The 16,701-nt window shown below is 47.5% G+C and overlaps 1 protein-coding gene across 1 annotated transcript; it reads left to right on the top strand.

Moving 5' to 3' along the window:
- The first annotated feature begins 740 nt into the window (after window positions 1-740).
- On the top strand, window positions 741-10,390 carry Chct1 (CHD1 helical C-terminal domain containing 1). Its single transcript, XM_048446650.3, has 6 exons — window positions 741-908; window positions 2,468-2,569; window positions 2,776-2,951; window positions 3,539-3,638; window positions 7,593-7,788; window positions 10,149-10,390. The coding sequence occupies exons 1-6, from the start codon at window positions 858-860 to the stop codon at window positions 10,232-10,234; spliced, it is 711 nt and encodes a 236-aa protein (XP_048302607.3). The 5' UTR covers window positions 741-857; the 3' UTR covers window positions 10,235-10,390.
- Window positions 10,391-16,701: the final 6,311 nt, after the last annotated feature.

Raw genomic sequence — 16,701 nt, 5'->3', positions numbered from 1 at the left:
TGGAGCGCCTACCAACCAGGCCCATCCTTGCAGCTCCAGACTGGCCCCGGAGGCCCGCGGGCCTGCGTGAGGGAAAACACAGAGCGCTCGGGAATCCGATCAAAAGCCTTGCACCTTTTTCAGTGGCCACTGTCTTAAGGCAAGTGATAGGACCGCGGCTATACCAGGCTCAATAGGAAACACGGTTGGTACTGCCCCTCGCCCCAGGAAGGTTTAGGTGAGGATTAATGAAATATGCGTTGGCTGTACTTTTGTAAACACCCTTAAAGCAATTCAATTATCCCTCGGCACCACCAGTTTATTAACTTGGTGGCTACAGGGGCTAGCAGTGTATTTCAGTAGAGATTTATTATATTCTGTTCTCTCTTTGGTCTGAAAAAGACTGTTACAATCACCATCCCACCCTACCTCGGCCAACACACACACTCTCAAGAAGTTCCCGGTGTAGCTACGGAGGCAAGAGTGGTTTCCGTCCAGGAAAATTACTTCAAAAACTTTACCAGGGTTTAAAATCAATAAGTAGTGTCTGGCTGGAAGTGTGCCATCCGGTCCTGGTCACTGACAAAAAACCAAGTGTTAGATGTGGAGCGGGGCTGGGTACCCAGCACATCCAGTTTGCTTACTCGCTTGCTGAGTTCAGTTCCCAGCTGGAGGAGATGGTTGGTGGCTACCCTGAGGCATAGGTGGACAGGATAGAGAGAGGCCTGAGCTCTGTGTTGGCAGTTGCCATGGTTTTGCTCCGAGTTCTGGAGCCAACCTGCCCGCTACCTGGGCAGTCAGGTCCCAGCAGCAGTAAGTTAGAAGCCTGTGGGGGGCCTAGGAGTGCTGTCCTGGAGCCTGCCAGCCCAGCTGTTGAGATGGAAGCCTCCGATGGGCAAGCGAGTGAAGGAGATAAGCCACAAGAGGAGGTGAAGCGAGACTCTGATGCGAGGGAGCCAGGGAAGGGGCTGGTTTTAGGAAGCCATGAACATAAAATTCAAAGAAGACAAGATGAAAAAAAAAATGGTGCTTTATGTGAGTTAGCAAGAGCCCCCAAAAACAAGAGAACATAATTTCTCCAAACAGTTGGGCTAGAGTGTAGCTCAGTAGTAGAGAGCTTGCCCTAGTCCTGGCTTAGATTTCCCAGAACCACAAAGTGAAGGATAAGCAACATGTTTATCAGAGATGTGTTTCTGGCAAGATGACTGGATGTACCATTTTACTGTTCGTTCGAAAGGCTCACTCGTGCCTATGTGAGCACACATATGTGTGATGGTCTGTACAGTTATGTGGTTGTGTTTATGGAGTGAGCCAGAGTTCCCATTCTACAGTTGGTAGGAACCTGTCCTGCCCCTTCTCTACCTTTCCCCTAGCTTCCCTTCAGAGTGCCCTGAGTGTGGCTCTTCCCACAGACAGCAGGTGATCTGACTGTCCTGAGAGGCTGTGAAAATGGGAAGCGCAAGCAGACTTGGGTGGCGCGTGCCTTTAATCCCAGCCCTCGGGAGGCAGAGGCACCTGGTTCTCTGTGAGTTCCAGGACGGCTAGGGCTACACAGAGAAACTCTGTCTCAAATAAACAAGAAAGGAAGGAAGGAAGGAAGGAAGGAAGGAAGGAAGGAAGGAAGGAAGGAAGGAAGGAAGGAAGGAAGGAAGGAAGGGGCTGAAGAGATGGCTCAGCGGTTAAGAGCATTGCCTGCTCTTCCAAAGGTTCTGAGTTCAGTTCCCGGCAACCACATGGTGGCTCACAACCATCTGTAATGAGATCTGGTGCCCTCTTCTGGCCTGCAGGCATACACACAGACAGAATATTGCATACATAATAAATAAATATTTAAAAAGAAAGAAAGAGGAAGGAAGGAAGGAAGGAAGGAAGGAAGGAAGGAAGGAAGGAAGGAAAGAAATGTGTGGCAAGGTTCTAGTACTAATCCATGGCCACTTTGTCACCACTAATTTAATTTTTGGTTCCCTTTGCTCTACTTGTGTCACAAGACCCCTGTTATTGTCACCTTATCTATGGGGTGCCCTTCAGATGCATGCCATAATGCTAAGATTCAGAGATGAACAGATATTGAGGGCCTGGGACCTCAATAAAGTGCCAAATGAAATGAAGAGCAATTGCTGCCCATGCCCTTCAGGAGTCCCAGAATTCTTTAAATGCCCCCCTAGTCTCAGCTGTAAGCAGATAGATGAGAGCTAACCTCAAAGAATTTGTGGAAAAGAAAATGAGTTCATGGTTATCAGGAGTTTGTAAAGTTTCTTAGGATAGCCAGGAACTATTGGAAAAGAAATGGGTAAAATATTCTGGGTTTTCTAAGCAGAGGTTTTCAGAGATGGGTTTCTTTGCCCAGGCTCACTAATCTAATGATGCTTTAAGAAAGAGATCATAGGGAGAATGGAGAAGGGTTTGGCTGTCAAAGATACTTGCCAATATCTGCTCGGCATTGGGTCTGAGGCCCAAGCCCCTCACTGACTGTGCCACCTCCTTCCAGGTGGGGAGTGTTCCCTGCTTAGAGAGGAGATCCAACACCGTCCCTTCCAGAGATGCTCTGGTCCGTCATGCCAAGGGCCTGAAACAGGATACCTTCAAAATTGTAAGGGGCTATCCTGGAACCCTGTCCCCACTAGCCTGGGAGGAATCAGGAGGCTTCCGTTCCGAGTCCATCACCCGATCCGTCACACTCAGGATGGAGGTGGGGTGGGAGAGTCCATGGAGCCTTGCCACCACACAGAGCCACGACAGACTGCCAGACCTTTCCCCCCACCTCTCAGTCCCTCCCCTTACCTGTGACCTCCTCAGTGTAAAGAATACCTGAGGCCGCTGAAGAAGTTCCTGCGAAATTTGAACCTACCCAAGGACCTTCCCCAGAAGAAGCGGATGAAATACACAAAGCAGAGCCTTGAGGCCTTGGGGGACCACATCAACACCTTCCTGCAGCATTACTGCCGAGCCTGGGAGACCAAGCACTGGAAAAAGTAGGCAACCTCCTGGCCTTATCCCACTTCCAGTCACCATGACGCTATGGTCAAGATCCTCCAGTCATGGAGAGGGTCAAGATCCTGGGGGACAGCGATGTTAGAGAGCAGGTCCCTCTAGCTTTCAGGGCGGCACTGATTGTTCCTTAGTTGTGCACATAGTAGACACAGCTTGGCCAAGAGCCTCCAGGTACCTCAGTAAGTAAGGTATTTGTTACTAATCCCCCGATGACCTGCATTCTATCCCTCAGACCCGTGAGGTGGAAGAAGAGATCCACTCCTATTGCTTGTCCCCAGACCTCCACACACGCACGCACGCGCGCGCGCACACACACACACACACACACACACACACACACACGTTTCTCTCCTGAGACGAATCCTCTAGCCTACCTTGAGGTGAAGAGCTGCTGTGTGCTGGTGCTTGTTACCAGCCCGTGGCGTTTCTGTCCTGGTCTCCACCTCCATCCCCTAACCTGAACAGGAGGAAGCAACTTGCAGCCCATTTTCTCCTGGGTTCTGGTCACAAGACAGTGCGAGGGAGAGTGGGCTCCGGCAGCCGCTCTCAGCCTGGTTTCTCTCTGCAGGATGCTCTGGCGGTTTGTCTCCCTCTTCTCAGAACTGGAGTCCAAGCAGCTTCGCCGGCTTTATAAGTACACCAAAACCAACCAGACAGCCAAGTTCCTGGTGAGGCTTTCCAGAAAGCTCCTCTGAGGTCCAGCAGGAGTTTGGTCGATGTGTTCTTAGATCGGACTGAGTGGCCCTCTGATACCTGTCCCTTCTTGTCCCTCCCAGTGCTCACTGCTGAGGAAGCACCACCAGACATACCTTCCTCTACACTGGGCCCTGGGGGAGCTGACCAGGGCCACCAAGTCAAGACATTTATTCCTCCTCCATACTCGGACCATGGTTTTAGAGAACAGTTGAGCCAGCCTGGGGACATCTCCAGGGCCTGAAAGCAGAACTTGGCCTAGCTCTATCCTCACACAGGTGGCTCTCAGCTGCCCTGATCTCAGGACGTTTATTTCTTGAGATCAGTGATAGCTCCAAAGATGTGCTTATGTGGTTATAGTTGTTCATACTTACCCTATTGGAGCTCATGGATAAGAAAATTTTTTAAGTGTATTTACTAAACTATTTGAAAATTAAAGCAGGAGATATACGTAAATATCCTATGAAAATACTTATGAGAAAGTCACTTTGCTTTCACGGCAATTCAGAAGGGCGGTGGGGTTTGATCTTTTCAGCTGTCTTCAGCGTCTGGCTCAAGGGAAGCAGCTGCAATTTCAGGTTTTATTCAACTGTCTCATGATACATTGTCGGCTGAGCACACGGAAGTGCGGCCTCACACAAATAGAGATTTAGGAAAGAGCAGATATTTTTCTTGGTTGTCAAACAAAAACTGAAACAAGTAGTAATTTCTCAATTGTGTGAAGTCTGAACATATCGGCAGACTTTTAAGTTTAATAGGCAGCCATGGGGCAGTGGTGGCGCATACACGCCTTTAGTCCCAGCCCTCTGGAGGCAGGGGCAGGCGGATCTCTGTGAGTTCGAGGCCAGCCTGTTCTACAAGAGCTAGTTCCAGGACAGTCAGGACTACACAGAGAAACCTTTGTCTTGAAAAACAAAGAAACAAAACAAAAATCCACAGACTTTATTTGTTTTGAAACAAGCTCTCGGGTTTTGTTTTTGAAACAAGCTCAGTGGTTAAGAGCACCGACTGCTCTTCCAGAGGACCTGGGTTCAATTCCCAGCCCCCACATGGCAGCTCACAGCTGTCTGAAGATCCAGTTGCAGGGGATCTGACACCTTCACACCAATGCACATAAAATAAATAGACCATAAAAAATATTAAAAAAAAAAACTCTCGCTTGAACTCACTATGTAACCTAGTCTGCTCCCAGATTACAGTCTGCCTGCTTTAGCCTCCTAAGTGCTGGGATTCAGAGGGTGTGCCATTATGGTCAGCTACAAAATGAAAAGACTTTTAGCCAGGTATAGTGGTCCATGCCTTTAATTTTAGCACTGGGAGGCAGAAGCCAGCAGATCTCTGTTATCTGTGAGTTCAAGGACACCCTGGTCTACCTAGTGAGGGCCAGGGTAGACCTTGTCTCAAAAAGTAAAAATAACAATACGTTTAAAACCATTTAAATATCAGTGGAAAATTTGGGTCTAGCTGCTGCCACCCACACTTCCATGCTTCTGCAGCCATTGAAAGCGCCTTCAGGCACATTCGTCAAGACTAGTGAGACAGCACTGACTGGAGAACACCCGTGGGTCACATCCGGGGTTAGGTTTGTGGTTGCATATATTCTATTGTTTCTAATGTATTTCTAAAACTTTTTAAAGTAACATATTAATACATAAATGAGTTTTTAAATTTTCATACATGTATAAAATACGTTTTAATCATATTCATTTTCCATACACTTCTCTTACCACCCCCCCACACACACACACACTCTTACTGATCGTTTTTGGTGTGTGACCCAATAAATTTAATTAGAGTTGCTTATAGCAACATGGGGATTATTTGCAGATCATGGGCAACTGAACAGTGACACACGGGTGGAAAAAAGCATCCTCCTTCTCTGGGCATCCGTTGGCAGTCTATAGATCTGGAGCCTTGTGGCTCCTCCCCCTGATTTTTCTTTTATACTGGGTCTTGCTGCTGAGTCTCAGTTGGCCTCAAATGTCTAATCCCCTTGCCTCAACCTCACAAGTGGTGGGATTACAGGAATGCGCCACTACGTCCACTAGAGGTTTTGGTAAGTGTGTGGTGACCATCCCTACCCTTCCAGTGTCTCTCAGGATAGGTCACTCCCCCACCCCCACCCCAGGCTTCTGTGATCCACCACCCATCCTCTCCCTCTTTCCTGAGAGCGCGTGGCACACTGCTTTTCTCACTGCACTGACAGTTTTGTTTGGTTATGTCCGAGACAGCGTCTCTCTGTGAAACCCTGTCTGTCCTGGAAACTTGCTCTGTAGACCAGGCAGGCCTCGAACCCAGAGATCCACCTGCCTCTGCCTCTGGAGTACTGGGATTAAAGGCGTACACCACCACCACCACCTGGCTGCACCCAGAGTTTCACCTTCCCAGAACGACTGCTGGCTGCAGTCATATAATACACACCTTCTCAGGAATCTCTCAGTGGACTCTCCATAGTATTTTCCTTTAGAAGCCATTGGTCTGTCGTTCGCATGTTAAACAGATCTCACCTTCTGAGGATTCTCTCAAGGCTTCTAAACACATTGGAGAGCCTCTGGTTCAAAAGAACAGTCCTAGGGAACAGCAGTGGACGTTGCCTTTGTGCCAAGCACTTTCTGTTCCTGCCTGTGATCTTCACAAGTAACTCTGAGTAGCAATTAGAGTGATTACCCACAATTTGCAAATGAGGCATCCAAACGCAGGGAGGTGGACAACTGTGCCAGGCTGCACAAGGGCGAAGACAGCCAGAATGCGGTCTCCGTCTGTTTCTATGACTGCCTGCCTTAGCCTGCTCAGCGGTCCCTCCCTTCTCCGCATCTCAGCTGCTGCCCTCCAACACGAATGCTTGGATCATTTTGTTAATTCTTTTTCTTTTCCTTCTATTTATTTTGGTTTTGCAATGCTGGGGTTGAATTCGGGGCCTCACACAAGTAGGTAAATGCTCTATTGCAGATTTGTTTGTTTGCTTTCTTTTTACTACCTGGAGGGACAACCGTGGGTGCCGGGAACCAAACTCTTATATTTTTGGTTATAAGCCTAGCCTTTAACAGCTGAGCCATCCCGTTTGTGTGTTTTTTAGAGACAGGGTCTGTCTGTGTTATAGTTCTGACTGTCCTAGAATTTGCTTTGTAGACCAGGCTGGCCTCAAACTCAGAGATCCTCCTGCCTCTGTTGGGATTAAAGGCATGACACCACCAGGCTTCTACTACAGATTTATCTACACAGTCCTGTCTTATCTTTTCTTGAAGAGTAGAGGCAGGGGTCCTGTTGTATTGCCCAGATTGACTCTGACTCCTGGGTTGAGCGATCCTCCGGCCTCAGGATCCAGCCAGCTGGTGCTATCAGCTTTTGACTAGGTGTCTAACTCTAGTACTTCCTTTTCTAACTAGAAGACGTTGCCAGAAGGAGTTATAGTGACTCCTGGATTTCACTGGCTGGAAAAACTACAAAATATAACTTCAGGCTTTCAATTCAATTTTTTTTAAAGTTAAGGTTAGAAAAAGAAAATAAGCACCATTCCTCTGCTTCATTACAAAGAAGACACCATCACTCTCAAAAACTTGGAAGGTTTAACTTTGCAATTAAAGGTCACCTGGCTGGGGTCTGAGGGCAGCAGAACACTTGCTTGGCATGCGTGAGGCCCTGGTTTCCATCCTAGGCACTGCTGTAAATGAATGAAAGGAAATGCCTGGGTGCAGTAGTGCAGGCATAATCATAGCCTTCTGTAGCTGAGACAGGAGGGGACACAGTTGTCTGCCTAGCCCACCTTGGGTTTCCAGTTTTTCTGAGACTCTCACCTCATCCTTTTGACTAGGCGAATGTGAGATCCCATGGTTTCTCAGCAGCTGGGGGTGGGGCTGGGTAAGGCTGGTACTGTAGAATTTAGGCCACTCTCTTCTCCAGCCTCTCCTCAACATTGGACCCAATTTCAGGTCGCGTTCTGTCCCTTGGATGCACCAGAGAGATCCTTGCTGGCCAGCCAGGAGGATAGTCTTCCCAGGCTCTGCAGCGCCTGGGGGTTGCATGGAAATCTCAGCGGCATGAAGGAGAGGTTGTCCAAGATGCAGGCCCCTGGCCAAGTGTCTGGCCTCCTGGATGATTCAAGATCCTCAAACTGCTCAAGAGGAGGTGAGACCACGTCAGGGGATTTCTTGGCGACAGGCTGGAGCCTCCTCTCTGGGCCTGACACGCCCTCTTCCACCCTTTCTACCATCTCTTTCTTCTGTGCTGTTCCTTCTGTCCTCTCTTCCCAAGTCTTCGGTCTCTTTTCTATTTTTAGCTGCTTCCCAGATGTACCCATTATAGAATCTTTAAAGTATGTGGATAAATGCGGGAAATAGAAAACAAAGAAAATTGCCTGATACCCAGAGGCTGGTACTGTTGGCATTTAGTGTGGTTCCTTCGGTGTTCTGTGTAACACCCACTGCAGAGATCATAGTGCATATGTTTTGAATCCTGCATGTTTTAGTTAACATTGTGTGATGGCCTTTCTCATCTGACTAGAAGCAGGGTGGAAACAGTTCTAAGTGCTGAGAGCATGGGCCCTCAGGAGGTGTTGGGTAGCACGGGCAGGATGCCCACTGTGATGGCGTGGAATAAAGGGACAATTGGGAGGGATCCTTACAGTGAGCTAGATAGTATGGGAATGGCCTTCCCAGTTGCTTGGCCTCGGTGGTGACCAAAATGTCTGGTTCTCTACATGGGGTTATGGGCTTAGGAGATGACAACCTTTAAACAAAAAGAGGCCAGGTAAAGGTCGGAACCTGTGAGGGTTCCTGCTGTACACTAAGGCACAGAGAGACTTGCCATGCATCTACCTCCACACTTCTAGAACTGGCTTCTTGCCGCAGTTAGCTGTCCTTACTTGGCTCCTGTTGAGGGAGGGAAAGGCAAGCATGGTGGCCTGGAGAACCCAGAGTGTAGTCCTAACATGGACTTGAGGCTCTTCTGAAGGCACGGTTGGCTGGAGCTCGAGCAAGGGGACCTTGGGCATCTCCCCAGTAATCCCACTGGCCACGGGAGCCGCAGCAGTGAGAACAGACAGTGGTGCAAGTCTAAGCCAAACCTAGTGAGTCTCAGAACGGCCCCGAGGGCCCATGTGGCCTTGGTGCCTATTTTTATTTTATGTGCATTGGTGTTTTGCCTGCATATAGGTCTGTGTGAGGGTGTCAGATTTTGGAGTTACAGTTGTGAACTGTCTTGTGGGTGCTGGGAATTGAACCCTGGTCCTCTGGAAGAGCAGTCAGTGCTCTCAACCACTGAGTGATCTCTCCAGCTCAAACACACAATGGGACTTCAAAAAGTAAAGGCCAGGGCACCGCCATGGTGCTCAGAGACGAGCATTGGATGAGGAGAGTGAGCTCCATGTTCTTGCCACCCTGTGTCTGTGTCAGGTGCTTTGTGTCTTCCTGTTGTCCCCTGCAGCGTCCTGATGAGTAGGTGGAGTAATGGTCCCCCTTTAGAGATGAGCTCTTCAAAGACATGAAGCAAAGGGAACGTTAATCAGGATAAGTTGCATGCAGGAGGTAGGTCTGGCACAGGCTTTAAAGAAAGAAACAAGACCAGGGACTGGAGAGATGGCTCAGAGGTTAAGAGCACTGGTTGCTCTTCCAGTGGTCCTGAGTTCAGTTCCCCACAACCACATGGTGGTTCACAACCATCTGTGATGAGAACTAGTGCCCTCTTCTTGCCTGCAGGTATACATGCTGACAGAACACTGTACATATAATAAATAAATAAATCTTAAAGAAAATAATGTCTGGAGAATGAGCAGACAGGCCAGGCCCAACAGTGAGCGAAACAGACAGAGTGGAGTGGAGAGGTATAAGGCAGGCTATACTCCGGGAGAGGCCTTGGATGGAGTGAGAGGTTGGAGAGCAAACCAAGGGTGCCGTGGGTACTGAATAAGGACTATATCCCTGAACTACATCCACAGCACCTTCAAGAAAGTAATTAGAATAAGTATGTCACACATGGTGGCTTGTACTTGTAATCCCAGCTCATGGGAGGCTGAGTCAGGAGAATTGCCATGAATTTAAGATCAGCCTGCACTACACACTTTGCAGACCAGCCTGGGCTCTGGCGTGTGACACCTTGTTAGGAATCAAAAGTGGGCTGGCAAAATGACTCAGTGGATAAAGACACTTGCCACTAAGCCTGGTTGCCTGAGTTTTATTCCTGGGATGCACAGAATAGGAGAGATCCAATTTCCACAAATTGTCCTATGACCTCACATACATGTACTTTGGGCCATGTGCCTCCCCTCATAAATAAACGTAACTTTAAGAATTTAAAACAAAGCCAGGTGGTGGTGGCACACGCCTTTAATCCCAGCACTCACAGAGATCTGCCTGCCTCTGCCTCCCAAGTGCTGGGACTAAGGCATGCGCCTAGTCTATTACTCGATTCTTTATACCCCTGCATATATTACTGGGATTTCTTTCTAGTTGTTGTATCATTGGGACCCTCTACAACTTCTGTTCTTTCAGATTCTTTAAGGAGACTTTCTCAAAAATCAAAACTGAAGAAAAGGCAGATTAAAGAGAGCCCAGAATTTCCCAAGAGCTACCCATGAGAAGACCCGCAAAGATGAAGGCCAGCTCTCCCTGGCTCTCTGAGCACTTAAATGTACACTCTGGGGGGTGAGGAGGCTGAATGGGGTAAAGGAAATTTTATTTTATTAAAGGGATACTTAATTTTTAATAATGAATAAATGGGTTGGAGAAAATTCTGTTTTGCTTGACTGAAGTTTATTTATCTTTTATTTGCTTAAAAATATTTAGAGCCCCCCCCAAAAAAATATTTAGAGCCAGGCTTGGTGGTCACACCTTGAATCCCAGTACTTGCAAGGCAGAAGCAATTGGGCCTCTATGTGTTTAAGGCCAGCCAGCTCTACATAGGGAGTTTCCAGCACAGACAAAGCTACACAGTAAGACCCCCTGAGGAAAAAATGTTTGGAGACACATCCTAAGTGGCAGATAACCCACCTGTGCACAGACAGTGTGGCCACCTGTGCGGAGGGGCATCCAGGTCCAGTGGGGGAGAAAGAACAAAGAGGCTCATGCGTGTTGGCCACAGGCAAGCACAGGATGGGAGAACTGATTGAACTGGGCCACTCAATGAGAACTCTGGCAGCCTCTGAATCATCTGGACTCCATCATATGAGTAGCCTGGGGCAGGGGGTGGCAAGGGGAGAGATGCAGTGGAACAGACTGATGCTGCTTGGGGTACTGGGGAGATTTCCAGGGATAGGGGTGGAGCATAAGGAGGTGAGAGAGGCTGGAAACAGAAAACCAAAGAAGCAGCATTCAGAGTCACTCTGTTGGAATGGCGATCTAGTCCCCAGTGATGAGTTCCACTTGCCAGCATCATTTGAAAAATGCTGCTTGCCGCTATTACAGCTATATTGTTTCCCATCAAATGCAAAAATCAAAATTTTGGCTCCTCATACAGTTCACCCCATTTGGATACGCTTTTCTATGTAACAGCTAAGGAGCAGTTACAGCAGCCTCACCGATAGGCCTCCTAGTTCACAGTCTCCTCCCACCCCTAGTTCACAGTCTCCTCCCACCCCTAGTTCACAGTCTCCTCCCACCCCTAGTGGTCTTAATAATAAAATCCCAGAGTCAGATATAGGGCTTAATCCTGAAGATCAGAGAGACAGAGAGGCCAGACACTAGAGGTCTTTTACCTCTACCAATGCTGAGACCGAAGGGACGATCCTGTTCTAACACCAATTGTCTCCACTAAACCTCAGACTGGCCTGCTCCTGGCTCCTTCCACCTTCTGCTCCTCTCTCCGCCCAGCCATATCTCTCCTGTCTCGATTTCCCTCAGTCTCTGTGAGTTGGAGGCCAGCCTGGTCTGCAGAGCGGAGTTCTAGGACAAGCACCAAAAAGTTACAGAGAAACCCTGTCTTGAAAAGCAAACAAACTAACTAAAAACAAAAACAAAAAAAGCCAAAAAACAAAAACTAAAAAACAAACTAAAACCCCAAAAACCCCAACAACTTTGATATTGACAGACTGATTGGTGCATATGGTGTAGGTGTGTGTGTGTGTGTGTGTGTGTGTGTGTGTGTGTGATGTATGTGTGTGTGTGTGTGTGTGTGTGTGTGCATGCCGTGCCACAGCTTGCTTGTGGAGGTCAGAGGTTGTTGGGAATCTCTCCTCCTGCCATATAGACCCAGGACAGAACCCAGGTTGAAGATCAAAATGGATTTTATCCACTCGAGCCAACCATATCCCACTGAACCCCATCCTCAGCAGTCAGTCAGAGGGTTCAGGTGATCCCTGTGAGAGGCAGCAAAGGAAAGGAGGAAGCTAGAGGGGTGAAAAGGGCGGGCTGTCTCGAGCTCCAGAAACCTGCTGGATGATGATTCCACAAAGGGAAGCAGGCTCAGTAGGTTCTTTTCAAATGCATTTGTGTCTGTGGGACTGTATGGCGCCTGTGGGATCCTCTGGAGCTAGAGCTATGTAAATGGTTCTGAGCCAACTGGTGTGCATGCTGGGACACCCACATCTTCCTCTGGAAGGGCAAGAAGCGCACTTAACTCTGATAGCCTTCTCTCCAGCCCCCAAGGTTCAGTGAGTTTGTTTTATGAGACAGCATCTCTCTGTGTAGCCCTGGCTGTCCTCGAACTTGCTCTGAAGACCAGGCTGTCCTCGAACTCGGACCTACCTGCCTCTGCTAGGATTAAAGGCATGTGCCACCATCGCCCGACTCTTTCTTTTTCTTTCTTTCTTTTTTCTTTTTCTTTTTCTTTTTCTTTTTTTTCAAATATATATTTACTTATTTATTTATTATGCATACAATATTCTTTCTGCGTGTGTGCCTGAAGGCCAGAAGAGGGCACCAGACCTCACTGCAGATGGTTGTGAGCCACCCTGTGGTTGCTGGGAATTGAACTCAGGACCTTTGGAAGAGCAGGCAATGCTCTTAACGGCTGAGCCACCTCCCCAGTCCCCTCTTTTTTCTTTTTCTTTTCCTTTTTTTTTTTTTTTTTTTTAAAATAAGCGACAAGTTAACGAGGACCCTGCGAAAGGCAGCAGCGTAAGGAAACCAGGTAGCTTAGGCCACGGTAAATGTCTGAACCTTTTCTCTCTTCTCTCTCAATTTGTATCCAGAAGAAAATTTCAGCACAGAACTAAATGTGAAAAATGAGCATCTGCTAGATGAAATCCAAAGAGGAGGGAGACATGGTACGAGCTCAGCTCCCTCTCTTCCCTTTACCCAGTGCTTCCGGGGTGCTCAAGAAGAGACTCTGGGAGCTCCTGGCTGGCTGGTCCATGACAATTTTGACGGAACAGGAGGATTTCGGGGAGAGGGCCCGGCAAGTGAGAAGGTGCGTGATGTTGAGGGGCTCTTGGCAAAATAGAGCGCTGATCACTGTCTGTGGGGCAGCATCGCCACCTACAGGAGCTGTGGGCAGAGCCTTGCCTTCCAACCAGGCTGCGGTGCACCCAAAGAGGCCCGGGAGGAGCAGGTGGAAAACTCTCCCTAAGGCAACAAGGGCTGGCTGGGTTTGGTGTCCTCTAACTTTTGCCTCAAACCCAGGAAGCCCTTAGAATTCTAAAACAGCAGATTACAGGTTTCTCTGCTTAAAACTCCAAAGTTCCTCATTTCATCCAAAGTCAGGGTCGGCTGGACCTGGAGGTGCACACCTACAATCTGAGCGATGGGGAGATGAGGCGGGAGGTGAGGCAGGAAGATCCAGATTTCCAGGACAGCTTGGGCAGCATGATTCAAACAGTCTCAAAATAAACAAAATAAATAATAAAAATAAAGTCCAAGTCGTTGTCAGGTTCTGCTAGATCTATGATCTCACTGCTGCAATTGTTTACCTCTCTGCCCTAACCCTTGCTTTCCTCAAACTTGCCAAGCGCGTCGCTATTTCAGTTTTCTGTCATTGACAAAATACGCGATAATGAATTTACAAAGCGGATTTTAAAAATGTTTATATTTTTAGCACACACAAAAGTGTGTGGGCACACTTGTGCCATGGCCCATCACATGCGGAAACCAGAAGACAATTCTTGTTTATTGGTATATCTTAAGCAATTACAATAGTAGTCACTTAAAATTCTACTGAATTAAGTTAAAGAACATACCCGAACAGCATCTTTTCAACCACTGTCTAGAGGAGAAAAGAAAACCTCAAGAAGAAAGGTGATTGATGACCTGAAGTCTGTGTAGGAACTAGGACTCGGAGCTGATGAGCATGGGCCGCGCTGCCGCACACAGCGACCCTGCGCCTCCTGCTCTTGGGCAGCCTTCAGTTTTCATAGCGCGCAAATAACTCGCAGACTGATGTATGTTTTTTGAACATTTATTTACGTGCTTGCCTGTGTGAAAGTACGCCCACTGCATGTGTACCTGGCGCCCTCTGAGGCCAGAAGATGGCGCCAAATGCCCTGGAACTAGAATTAGGTGGCGGTGTGCGCTGCTCCATGGGAGCTGGGAACTGAACGCAGGACCTCTGCAAGAGCAACACATGCTCTTGACTGCTGAGTGCCTTCTTCAGCCCTCTAATGCGTTTGTTATTTCTAAGGTTCGCTGTTCGTTCTCAGCAAAGTCTGATGCGGTAGTGATGGGGTGGAGACAACAGTGAGCAGCTGGGGAGGCTGTGCCGAGGGGGAACTCGCTGTTACATCATACACGGATCTGTGCTCTTACGGTAAAGCTAATCCTGGGGCGAGGGGGGGGGGACAAAACCAAACAAAACCCAGGGGTCCTCCACCATCTCTCCACAGTAGCACCTCTATGCATGTCTGTGGTTCAGGTGATGAGTGAGCGCTTTATCCTTCTCATTAGATTTGTGTGTCAGACTTGTGATTCAGACTTCCCTAAGGGAAGACTTCCCCTGAGGGAAGCAGGGGTTGGCACAGCTGAGCCAGGACCCCACTGTCAAGGCCTCCTCTTGTGGATGTAGACATTTTCCATTTTTTATATAACTAAAACGTAAGGCTTTTATTTCATGGGTTTTAATGACTTTGAAAGGACTTCTGCACTTTAAAATTCTACCACGTTTTCTCCCTGCAATCCATTTCCAGCACCCACTTTAAACCACTGGGCTATCTAAGCTTATTTTGGTTGATGTCGTGTGGTAGGAAGGCAGTGTGTGTGCTTTCCAATTGGCTGAACACTTGTTTGTGGGCGTGAGAGTATGTTTATAGCCTGAAGCATTTAAGGGAAAGCCATTTTTAATATGGCCATTCTAAAATATAGGGTTTCTTTCTTTTTCTTTTTCTTTTTTTTTTCCGAGACAGGGTTTCTCTGTCTAACAGCCTTGGATGTCCTGGAACTTGCTCTGTAGACCAGGCTAACTTCAAACTCACAGAGACCCTCCTGCTTCTGCCTCCTGAGTGCTGGAATTAAAGGCGTGTGCCACCACCACCTGGTCTAGATATAGCTTTTCTATATCAAATTCCTGGTTTACTTGGGTCTATTTCCTAAACTTTATGTTGTTTTGCGGGTTAGCTCTGTTATTTCAGGCTGAAATCTAATGAAAAAGAGCAGAAACCATAACAATAAAATTGGACATAACAGGCACGGATTGGGAAAGGAACTGTTTCTTGTTATTGTGGTTGTTTTATATTTATTTTATGTATCTGTGGCTCTGACCTGAACTGATGCTCCCTATGTAGACTGAAGTGCGCAGGCACCCCTCCCTGCCCCTGCCTCTCATGTACTGGGAGTGAAGTGTGTCCCTGTACTTGGCCCTCATGGTTTTTCTTCCAAATGGATCATGGTTGGCTTAACTGCCAGGCATTTCTAAGAACAATGTTTACTGTGAGTACTAGGGATTGTACTACGGTCATCAGGTTTGGTGGCAAGTGTCTAGACCCACTGAGACATCGCTGCCAGTCCTGCCTACACAGGTTGACAACATTTCCTAAATAATTCTAACTGTACATATTATCCCCAGCCTTTCACGTGCTGCATCTTAACCATTTTTATTGTAGTTATGTTTGCACTTTCTGTGTGACCAATCTCCAGAACTTCCTTATTATGTAAAATAGAAACCATACCCACTAAGGAACCATTTCCCCTTCCCCCAAATTTCTGACAAATTCTTTCATTGTGAACATTACACTAAAATCATATAGGAATTGTATTTGGCTTTGCTTGTTTTGAGACAAGGTCTCATGTAGCCTAGGCTGGCTCCAAACCTGATATGCAGCCCAAAAGATCATGAACTGATTCTCATGCTTCTGGATCTCAAGTGCTGGGAATGCAGGTATGTGCAACCGCACTCCCATTATATGTCTACTTCCTGAGGAGTGGGAAAGGGAGGTGTGCCAATGCGCACGCTGGGGGTCAACTTGACAGTCAGTTCTTTCTCACCAGATGGGCTCCAGAGTTGAGACCTGAGCTGCCAGGTGTGGTCGCAAACACCCTTACCTGCTGAGCCATTCCTCCAGTACATACTTTCCTCTTTAAAGACTGGGTTTCATTTTGGGATGCCACATTTTATCTGTTCAACCATCAATAGATATAGATGGTTTAAGATCCTTGCAGAACTGCTGGATGACATGATAAACTTATTTAAACTTTTTTTTGAGCATCCTCCATATTGCTTTCCACAGCATCTACCACTTCATGTTTCCTGTCTGTCCTCCACATCCTCACCAATACCGCAGCACACCTATCCTTAACCGGTGTTTATATTCTCTTTGGCGGGATGTGGAGAGCAGTGCTGGGGACTGAATTCAGAGCTTTAGGCATTCCAAGTTCATGGTCTACCATTGAGCTAAGTCCCAGACCATCTTGATCTATAGTAGTGTTTGAGGTATCTGGGGTTTGCTAACATACTTAGATGTATCTGTCACAGGGTAGGTTATATATTATGCTAAACAATGTAGAAACCAGTAAAGTTTACAAGTCGGAAGCAGCCCGAATATCGCCAGCTAGGAGAATATAGGAAGTGATTTAACCAAGTTTGGAATAAAATACCCTGCTCAGAATTATAAGTGATTATTTCAAACTTTATGCAGAAAGACAAACATAGATGTAATATTGCTGAGGAAGCAAGCAGAGAAAG

The sequence above is a fragment of the Myodes glareolus genome, chromosome 9 (genome assembly GCF_982192425.1).
Source record: "Myodes glareolus chromosome 9, mMyoGla1.1, whole genome shotgun sequence".
Lineage (NCBI taxonomy): Eukaryota > Metazoa > Chordata > Mammalia > Rodentia > Cricetidae > Myodes > Myodes glareolus.
The sequence above is the reverse complement of the archived record's forward strand: the minus strand, read 5'-3'. Positions and strand labels throughout refer to the sequence as shown.

Excerpts from the sequence above, each read along its gene's own strand:
- Chct1 (XM_048446650.3), top strand. The coding sequence starts at position 858 with ATGGAAGCCTCCGATGGGCAAGCGAGTGAAGGAGATAAGCCACAAGAG. Across the intron at positions 909-2,467 it reads GAGATAAGCCACAAGAGGAG|GTGGGGAGTGTTCCCTGCTT; the intron begins GTGAAGCGAGAC and ends ACCTCCTTCCAG. Across the intron at positions 3,639-7,592 it reads ACCAGACAGCCAAGTTCCTG|GTCGCGTTCTGTCCCTTGGA; the intron begins GTGAGGCTTTCC and ends ACCCAATTTCAG.